The sequence below is a fragment of the Cryptomeria japonica genome, chromosome 3, assembly GCF_030272615.1.
Source record: "Cryptomeria japonica chromosome 3, Sugi_1.0, whole genome shotgun sequence".
In the NCBI taxonomy this organism is placed as follows: Eukaryota; Viridiplantae; Streptophyta; class Pinopsida; order Cupressales; family Cupressaceae; genus Cryptomeria; species Cryptomeria japonica.
The window spans coordinates 384938336-384949428 of record NC_081407.1 but is presented as its reverse complement, the minus strand read 5'-3'; the positions used below and the strand labels follow the sequence as shown (position 1 = coordinate 384949428).

General features: G+C 34.8%; 1 protein-coding gene across 1 annotated transcript in view; it reads right to left on the bottom strand.

Moving 5' to 3' along the window:
• Positions 1-699: 699 nt before the first annotated feature.
• The window catches only part of LOC131044735 (26S proteasome non-ATPase regulatory subunit 12 homolog A), a 37870-nt gene continuing 27476 nt past the window's right edge, over positions 700-11093 (bottom strand). The window contains exons 7-11 of the mRNA XM_057978132.2: positions 9465-9564; positions 9267-9379; positions 3140-3293; positions 2962-3039; positions 700-1367 (exon numbers count right to left, since the gene is read on the bottom strand). Coding sequence (XP_057834115.1) covers positions 1146-1367; positions 2962-3039; positions 3140-3293; positions 9267-9379; positions 9465-9564 — 667 coding nt within the window. The 3' untranslated portion in view covers positions 700-1145. The remainder of the gene's footprint in view (positions 1368-2961; positions 3040-3139; positions 3294-9266; positions 9380-9464; positions 9565-11093) is intronic.

Here is an 11093-nt window from a genome sequence, read left to right as displayed (position 1 = left end):
TTCTTGTTAAAGTAGATAAGCAAAATATTCAAGTAAAACATATTGATATTAAGATCAGTCAATAATATTTTGGCAGTGGAGAATTCAACATCAATATATTTTTACAACAATCACGAAACACACTTCTAATGTATCTACCATACAAGTACAAAGAACGTGTATTAGGGATTCTTTTATTACCCTTATAATTTGGAACCTGTAATCAATTTCATAATCCATTCAAAAATGTCATGTTCGCACATAATATAGAAGAAAAGTAAGAAGTAATACTATGGGAAATGACAAGTGCTGATATATAAAATCTATTTAATGGTAGAATAATGCAGCAGAATTGAACAATAGAGGCACAATCTGCAAATGAATGGCGCAGATGTGAAAAAATCAATCTGGACTGTTGTTGCTTCCATTCAGTCTAAATATGCTAATATGGTAGCCTGTTTCTCTAACAAAAAAGCTATTTTCCACATTTGATACGCTGAAATCATAGTTTTGTTTTGTTTCGTTACTTCTACTAAATATATTTTACTTGTAGATTTTTCCGGATCCTTCCTGAGTGTATCTTGAAAATTGCATGAATTCTTGAATATTGGATGTTCTTGGTCATGTTAGACAAGAAATTTCTTACAATACGCAAAAATTTAAATTTTAACAATTAGCCTAGATAATGTAAGTTGGGTAAAAATGATGATTCTTGTGAAGTAGGAAAAAAAAATTGTTAATTCTTGCAAATTTGAATTCAGAGTTTAAGATAAAACTATTTTTCATGTTACAAATTCCTTTAATCCTTTAATAAGGACAACAGGGGATTCAAATAAATAGGAGATTAGCATTCATAGCAGAAGCTCAAAAATTTATGCACTGACTCAGTTCCATCAGTACATGCTAAAAACAGGGAAGCCAAGAAAGTTGAAAAGCGGAAGCAAAATCAAGAACATGTGGCCGTTGTGTTCAAATTCATTTAATTTTACTTAGACTAGACTACCCTCCTTCCCCTCAAGATATTCTTACTAGTAAATATCAACGATTGATGCCAGGGACAAAGGAACACTGATTACTTCTTCTTGATGTGCTTCAAATCTTGCATTTGATAATGAAAAAAATTAGATTTTAGACAAATAATTGTCTAAAATACTCTATTTTCCAGTCTATTGAACTTTTAAAGCAGCCTTGTGGACCATTGTTTCCTTGTGGATTTGATGGCAGCTCTTCTCAACAAGTTCCAGCAGTTTTTCTATATTAACAGACCATGAGTTGAGAATTTCATTACTGTCTTGAGCAGTCCTGAAACTTACAATACCAGCAGGCCTATCAACCTTTGCTACCAAAGACTTCAAAACCACCATGTCAGAGAGATGTTTTTCTGTTTCCTGCACACATTAATGTTGCATCAGTCAGTCTCTACCTACTCATCTCTTTCCTATAGAGGTGAGACAGGGTCAAGAAGACATAAAGGAACCTGAGATTGGCATCAATAATCCAAATAATGCTTGACAGTTAGTTACACACCTAATAACACTTGACGAATTAAAGATTACAACACAAGATACAAAAACAAGGAATTTATCTCTAGTACGTGTTTGATTGGAAGAGAACTCCCTTGGTGACTTTGAGCACTGCACTAGCATGAGTCAGATGTGACGTTGAGACAAATAAGTTATATACCTTGAGGAAGAAAATTTAAGAAAAATATATGGTTGATGATGTCAGTGAAACGAAGTGCTATTTAAGCTCACACGCATGAAATAAATGATAATCAAGTTGCAAAACTGTTAGCCACCAAAACACCATGAAATCCAAGTGGTATTATACCAGGCAGTACAGGCATGCCAAACACAAACAAGTTAAGCAGAGTACTTTAGATGGCATTGCTACAAGAGCTCCTAAAACTAGTTCAGAAATGTAAAAATAGAGGAGGGGTTATCAGAGTTGGGATGAGAAAGAAAGATACCAATAAAACAGGTGGTTTATGGCAAAAACTATATTTTAAGAGGATGATGATTGCAACAAGCTGCACACATATAAGAGGTTCAAAGCAGGGAAATGGGATCCATAACAAAGCCAAACACTGATACAGCCTCAAAGATCATAAGAAAGGATCAGTGGAAAGGATATCAGGCATTCCTTTAGTCCTGTTAGTGCTCGACATAGATGAAATCCAGAGTACTAATTTATTTACAAGAAACGTGTTTAAAATAACTTACTAATTTTGAAAAATTGCTCGGATACACTCTCCAAACTATGAAACTAGTTACAATTGATGATAATCAATAAACAAGAAGGATCTCTTTGAAAGATAGAAATGTTCCCAAATTAAACTTGCCAAGCCCATTTCATGTTCATGTTCATGTTCGAACTCCTAAAATATAAAGAAAAAGACTAAGTGCATCACCATATATGATAACTGTGACCTGCCATAGAATTAGAATATATACAATGCAAATAATGAAGCAACTTAAAGCTCCTAGATGACATATCAAGCACTAAGACTCTCTGGAGAAAACTCGTAACTTTGTAATTCCAATATACAACAGACACGAAAGTGTATCATTCTTTTCTGGAGGGTTTATTATGAGCAACTACCATAAGCATCAGGTAATTTTTCATGAGACGATTGCAATTGTAAAGGATATATATCTAAACAGATCGTAACTTTGTTATCCAAACAACCTGAAAGCTTAAGGATTATAGCTCTGAAAAGTAAGGGAAATTAATTCTAGAACAAATATTAATGAACGAAACCCAAGCAATTGATATATCTCAGACACACAAGAATATTAGTAAATAAAATTCCCCGTGACAACCATACGGGCATGCTTACACACTAAATATGTACTGGTACAAGATCTGGTTAACTCTTACAAGTTCCAGTTGGTGTTTCTATAAATTTATAAAATGGATAATAGCAATAAATTAAATGGAATCTTTATCTAAACTAAAACATCACACGTATGAGCAACTAACCTGAATGCTGAGGCATAATAACTCTGCAAGTCGTGCCAGAGAAATTCGTGAATAATATTTTGACACAACTAGAATATTCTGCAGAAATGGCAAGCAAGATGAAATGAGAATAATTAATGGTCAGGATAGGAAATGTTTGCAGTATCTATATCATATAGCAGGGCTATAATATATTTACATGTTCAATGACACGCTCTCTAAGATGCTCAGCAGCTTTATCACCTAGAAACCCTCCTGGCATATTTGTTTCCTGCTCAAATTCATTTTGGTATACATCCCAAAAGGGCACCCACTGTATCACTTCCATTGTAACAAAGTACTTTAACAATGCACTGCATCCAATTAATATTCATACAAAAAACCAAGTTAGATACAAGTAAAGAGTTTCAAGAAAGAAAGCTTAAAAAGTAAAAACAAACAAAGAATTGGAAGAAGACATGTCACAAACAGTCAAAATTTGCACAAAATAGAGAGCAGCATTAGACAAAGTTGTTGCTAGGAATTCTCCTGTACAGTGCACCTAAACTGAGCACATCTAGGCTGGCATGGACAGGACCTGAACAGACACCAATTAATGGAAGATATAAATTCCACAAGGAAGAATAACATCCATCAACTCTAGTCATCTTGTTACTCCAACCATATAAGCACGGCTGCAACAGGATCAGTCCTTTATTGCAAAATTTTGTGAATTTCTCTTCAGATATAAATTGACAATTCAAAGCTTTCACACTAACCATTACATTCTGAAAATCATATTATGTATCATCTTGAACTGATGTCACAACACATCAAGCAGCACGTTCCTGAACTATCCCAAAATCCTTTCAACCTGGACATCCCAACATTCAAAGCTAAAATTGATGCCCCATCATCAGATAACTAGTGTGTCAATTGGAAGCACATTTCTCTATTAATCATTTTAGTGTCTCTCGCTAATGGCAAACACTCAAAACACAGCATGGGAGGAATTATGAATCAATTTGCACATGGATTCCTTTTTAGCACCAAGAGGGAATACTAACCCCTCAGACACTACAAGGAGGAGTATATGAAATTTCAGCAATTGTGTCAATGTAAAGGAGCAATCAGTTGAAGAGAAAGCAAGTTCCAGGAATAACTCATGCACCTGCATGAAAACACTCTCGAATGACACAAACTGCTTAAATACATAAGCAGGTTATCACCTTAGATTTGTGCCAAGATGGAGATCTAAACTTCAAAGACATTAGGGCAACTATTCTGTAACACATCCAAAATCGAAGCCAAAAGAAAAAGTTTTTTTTTTGCATGAGAAGCAACTTCAAAATACTCTACACAAAAGTAAAATTCTCTAGAATAGAAGCCAAGATAGAACTCAAAGCCACTCATACAAAAATTCCAAAGCTGCAACATCATCCACACCAAACAAAGACGAGCAAGAACAAATGACAAGGTGATAAATGGTGCCATTGTCATCACATGGACACCAATTCACCATAACCTCTCATTGTGCAAGCCCATGTCAGATCTCACACAATCCCAAAAGACTAATCAGGAGGCACAATGTCTCAGCAGAAGCATCATGAAAATTGATATTTCAAAGGAACATGAACGACTCTTCCATACAACCACTGTATGTCATCATTGACAGTGGTAGTCAAAAGAATACCATCCTACAAGAATTAGTCAAGCATCTAGATCTATCCACTAATGCATACCCAAGACCATACTCTCTTAGATGGTTGCAACAAGGTAAGGATATTTAGTATAACGCTGATGTATTTTCAAGTAAGCAACCATACAACCACTGTATGTCATCATTGACAGTGGTAGTCAAAAGAATACCATCCTACAAGAATTAGTCAAGCATCTAGATCTATCCACTAATGCATACCCAAGACCATACTCTCTTAGATGGTTGCAACAAGGTAAGGATATTTAGTATAACACTGATGTATTTTCAAGTATGCAATTAAACGGATGCAAGACAATCATTTGTGACGTCAAATCATTAAAAGCCTATGACATACTACTTAAGATACCATGTGTATGACAAAGATAGCATTTATAAAGGAAGTCACCAAACAATGTCACAAGATCATTACAGACACACAAGAGTTTATGTTTGTCACAATTTATCCAAAGACTTGTACACAAGAAAGCAAGTGTGCAGTGGCAGCATGCAAGGATGAGAAAACATCATCATAGTAGCAACAACTCCAACAAACTGCAGCAATACAAGGATGTCTTTGAGTAGTGCAAAGATCTTCCTACACATCGCACAATGCAATACGATCAATTTGGTTCCCAAATTTTCTATTCCAAATAGTCTACATATCCATTTAGGAATGATAATGTTCAATACCAAATTTAGTAGTTGCTGATAAAGGCAGTATCATACCCAACTCTTCTCCATGCAACAGCACAATATTTCTTGCACCAAAAATGGATGGCACCATGTGCCTCCACATTGTCTATCACACACCCAACAAGATCACGATGAAGAATAAATAGCCTTATCATACATCAATGACCTCTTGGACTAACTCCATGGTACACATAACTTCACTAAGATCAACCTCAAGTTAGGAAATCAGCAAGTACTAGTTAATCCTAAATGTTTGGAAGATAACATTCAAAACCACACAGGTGTACAAATGGATGGTTATGCTGCCCTTCAACCTAACAACATACACCTAATGACCAACATCCTATGACATTTCAATTCCTTTCTCATCATCTACTAGGATGACATTCTCCTCTTCAACAACACATGCGAGGAACACACAAAGCATGTCTCACACAGCCTAGACACTCTATGCCAGCACAAGTTGCAAGCCAACTTTAGCAAGTGTGCCTTTAGCAATATGCAAATCCTGTATCTAGGCTACATCATCAAATACGTAAGTAACCATGTAGATCTAGAGAAAATCAAGGTGATTTTGAGACTAGCCAACTCCATGCAATGTCACCAAACTACACAACTTTCTCAAATTTGCCAATTTCTACGATAACTTGTCCTCAAATTTTCACACATCACTTGGTCACTCAGCCAAATCATGCATGTCAAGGCAATATTCACTTTGACCCCTACATAATAGCACACTCTCAAGAACCTCAAGCAATGTCTCTCTGCAATTCTGGTTTCAACAATGACAAACATTGGATAACTCTTTAAGATTCAAATCGATGCATCTGACTATGCAATTTGTGCAATACTCATTCAACATGGGCATTTGTTTGCCTACCATCCACACATTCAACAACACAATTGAGCACTACTCGACCAATGAGAAATATTTGTGCATAATTGTTCAGGTTGTTAAATAATAAATAGTGGTACCACAACATTTTGGGTGAGGAGACAGTCATTCATTTTGATCAGAAGCCTCTTCAATGTCTACACACAAAAGGCACATTGAAGAATGTGCACCACAAGAAGTGGACAACACGTTTGTAAGAGTTCCATTTTGCGATTAAGCATAAGGAGAAGGCAATAAGACAAAAAAATTCCTCAATCGACCATTGTCACAATGCTCATCAAAGAACTCAACTCGCACAATCACACCTTCGTCAACAAGGAGACATTGTACATAACAATTTCAAACTTTGCACAAATATATGTTGCACTCACACAAGGTATATCTTCAAGCTCAAACATCATCTAGGAGACACATTAAGACAATTGGACACTTTGGTGTTACCAAGACTCATGATATTAACATTCTCATTAGCCTTATTTATGTGCAAATATTGAGTGACATTTCATGTCTTGCATTCCTTGTGGCATTACCAAGCCCAAGAATAGGAAAGCTCAAGCTTCACACACCTCTAGAAATTCCACAAAAGCCTTAAAAATCATGGATTTTATAAGCAAACTCCCCATGATAGAGCTTCAGCGTGACTCACACTTGGGGTTCTGCCACAACCCATTGGGGGAGTGTTTTCCCAAACATAACCACTGGGACAGGTTCCCAATATCCCTAACTTTTTGAAAGATTCGATGCTGGCCCCAAAAAAGAGGGATATTTACCTCCTTGTCTTTCTAGGTACTCTCTGATATCCCTAGTCATCCCTTGGACATCTTGACATTTACCATACATCTTAGGGACTTCAAAGCACTCCCCATATCAAATGCATAAAAAATAGTAGTTTTTTTAACACTCCTTCCTATTCACTTACCAGCCATCACTTTGTCTTTTCCTTGTGCGATAGCAAGTCATTGCTGAAATTTTTAGTGTCCTCTTCCACTAGAAGTTCTAGCCTAAAACATTATAAATAGCTAGGCCTGCGTATATTAAAAGGAAAATAAAACGAGGAATCTTGTATGGAGCTATATTGAAAAAAAACTAATACAAAGACCAATTTCTGTATATTTTGGCAAACATTGTTGGTTCCTTTGAATCTTATTTCCAATTATGACAAGTACTTTGAAATGATATTATTCTGATCTTCTCTTGCAATTTTGGATGATTGATCTTACAATTCTGTTGATTACATTTTTTCCTCTCAATATCTTTGACTACCGAGCACAACTGTTTGACTAGTATGGTAAGACTCAAGACAATGGGATTTCTCACTCTTAATTATTTGAATTCATGTTGTTCATTGCTTGTGGAATAATTCATCATATTCCTGCAAACATGTACTAATGTTGGGCATTTATCATTCTTATTACAAACTGGTATTGTCTTTCACAACAATGTTAAAGAGGTCATGAAAATGAAATATATCTGCAACTCCAAAAAAATCTCTGCACAGAAAAATTTCATTTCATTTTGTTCTAATGCTTTATAAAAATCCTATTACAAGTAGTTTAATCATAAAGTATATTTAATTCAGCTCTCCAGAGTAATTAAGCAACTTGTACCAAGCTTTTCCTAAAATTGTAGGATTTTCAAACCCCACTGTCACCCCTCCAACTTTGCCTGATCAATATAAAGGAAGCAATTATACCAGATATTTATGTCAAATAGCTTCATTGCTGAAATATCAGAATTAGCATTGAGTCATACATGATAGAGAGGTTGTTGATCACTTCTATGACTAACAGAGCACAAGGATCATTTAAATTACAAGTTCCACATCTTTGGACCTCAGGACCATAGTCCAAGTGACAAGAAATAATTCCCCTCTGGATGTGAGATACCAGAGGATAAAGGTTTATAAAGCCAAGACTATAAAAGATCTTGGGAATAAAAAACCAATCCTTAATTCATTATCTAAGATCTTAGCATATTCTAGCTCATCCCAAGAACCTAGGTTCTTATCTGATTGTTACAGTCTCTCTGTTGGCTATTTCCCCATTTTGATCCCTCAGGCCAATGATACTTCATGCTGAGTTGCATCTTCAATGTCCAGACCACATTCCATCAATCTGATATCCAAATTTTTCAATACCTCAAGGTCCTCAAGGTAGGATCATCCTAGAATAAATTAAGCTCAATCAGGGAGAGACGTCTTTAAAGACACTTGGATAATTATTTTGTTGCCAATTCTTCAAGAAATGGAAACCATAAAACTCCCTACATTAAGAGCCAGCATAGACTAAAAACTAAAGAAGATGGTCTGCAGTTCTGCTGCATTGGGAGAATCATTAACCCTCCTTAAAAGACAAAAAGCCACTAACAAAGTTTGGGTAAAAAATTGTACTGAAGTGGCTGAAAGCCTGAAATAAACAGAATTTGACCACCTTAACATATCAGTTTGGAATGATATGATGTCCTTGGAAATAGGAAATGTATGATATGATATCCTCGCAAAATAATTGTAGCTCAAATATGGAGATAGAAAGCTATATGACATGTTTATTTGAAAGGTAACATTGCAATCTTACATCACTACAACAGACTCCAGATCAATGTCAAGATGAAAAATCAGAACTTCAGATGATATTACATTTCTATTTTGTCAGTCAAGAAATACGTTCATTTTCCAATGTCTAACTACGATACGGCAAAATTATGTGTACAAGGTCAATATGATCGCAGAAACACAAGAAGTTAAAGAGTATGTAAGAATCACTTCCCCTTTTAAAATGGTCAGTTTGAATATCTTATTGAGTCAACACTGTGAACATGAAAGTATTGAATATGCCTAGTGCTTTTATCAAAAACCCTATATTAAAGAAGAGGGAAAAAACATTCATGCAGTAAGTCAATGCTTATAATGAAGACGAGTATGTAGGGTTTTCTTTGCTGCAAAGAAATTGATGGTGCATATCACCTTAGGTAAACTGGCAAGAAAGGAAAGCAAAAAGGATACACATAAGATAATATGAATTATATACAAAAATAAACAGAGGTAGCCAATAAGATAAATACCGAAATTTTGGAATTTCAGATAGCTTCTTATCTTCAAGTGTAGCATTAAGAAGACTTGATTGCATGGGATCATAGGGTGATAATACAAGGTACCAGCAGATTTTTCTCAAAACCTGCAGTGTTATTGTAACAGGAACAAGAATAAGTCCTCAATTGCCACAATGCCAAATCTTATCAGAATTAAAAAGTCACACTTACAGGAATCCACTGAGATGGATCTTCCTTCACTGCAGGTATTTCATAAATTGACTTATAGCTGCGGCAGATTTCCAAATAATCATTACTGTGAGAATGATACCTGTAGGCATGATAATATTATAATTTAGTTAAAACAATGGGAGTGGATCTGTATAATAATATGCTGAACAAAAAACATATTTTAAATAGAATAATTTGACGATGATATACTATAAACTTGATGCATTAGAATTCAAAATTCAGCTAAGAATTTATTTTAATAAAAAATTTCCTAATAAAAGAAGTGATTAAAAATTTGTGCATTTTCTTGTATATTTCATTTCAAGATCCAGACTTCAGTCTTCTTATTTCTATTGGTCATATAGAACAAATGAAGAAGATGAACTTATTTGTCAAATAAAACTACTTAATATTTAGGCTGGAAAACATCAATGTAATTGATGATTTTGCTCAAGATTTGCAAACACAAACTTGGTAGAAAATAGAGGAAAGGGAATCCAAAAGCCACCACTGCATGCAATTTCAAACTTTAACATAACAAAAATTTCATTGAATGATGTTAAGCATGCTCTCTAAAGCTTTTGGCAGTATAATATAATCAACACTGAAATATAGGAAAAAAACAGTTGGATGCTAAATTCACCCAGCCATTATACCAGACTTCACATTTTCCTTCATTCTCTGTGGGCAAGAAAATGATTGTCATGTGCAACAACAGAGTCCCTAGTAAATTAGTAAGCAATAACTTGATCAAGCATGTTGGATGGTATGGCAATCAAATCAAGAACTAGCGAAAATTATCTAAAACATGATAATAACTAGTCATGAACAAAACAAGGATAATTTCCCAAGAATACTTGTATATTTTTTAAATCATATAAGTAGGCAGTGGAATGTTGAAAATGTATAGCTTCAGTCGGAATTTGCTGATCAAGTCTATACAATTCAACTGTCTGATTGGCCTATCGGCCTCAGACATTTGAATACATATTATCTGCCTGACATCAATTTCTATTATTATCTGTCTTCATTTAATATCGATTTCCTTTTCTTTATTAGGTTGTTTGTTAATGACTGATAATTATGGATTATACTTAACTAATTTTAACTTCGTGTTTAGTTAGTGTTTCGATTCTTTAATGAGTCGATACAGGTTTATCTAGCCACCTCTTCAAGTTAAAGGGACACGGCCCTTAAGGAAGTCCGTAGATATATTATTTAAGGATAACGTGATTTCCTTAGAACGCGTGAAGGAGAATATAACAGATCAAAATACTAAATCAGTCAAAAGAACTACGTACGTGGAAGATATAAATTATCTGTGTGAATCTATATATATATACTAAGTCACAAGGTTCGAATTCGAATTCGAATTCAACAGCCATGAAATTCGACGAGGGAAAAATTCGAAGAAAAAAAATCGGATAAAATTCGCCTTCTATAATTTTGTTTATTTTTAAATATATGTGTACTTTTAATAAATTATCAGAATAGCAACCCTTGTTGGTGAAAATCCAAGGGCAACCCAGCAGTTGCAGACACCCATGACCCAATAGATACAAAGCATATAGTTATACAAAGAATAACCACGACCAGCTGAGTTGTGTTTAGAGGCAGATAGCAGTGCAT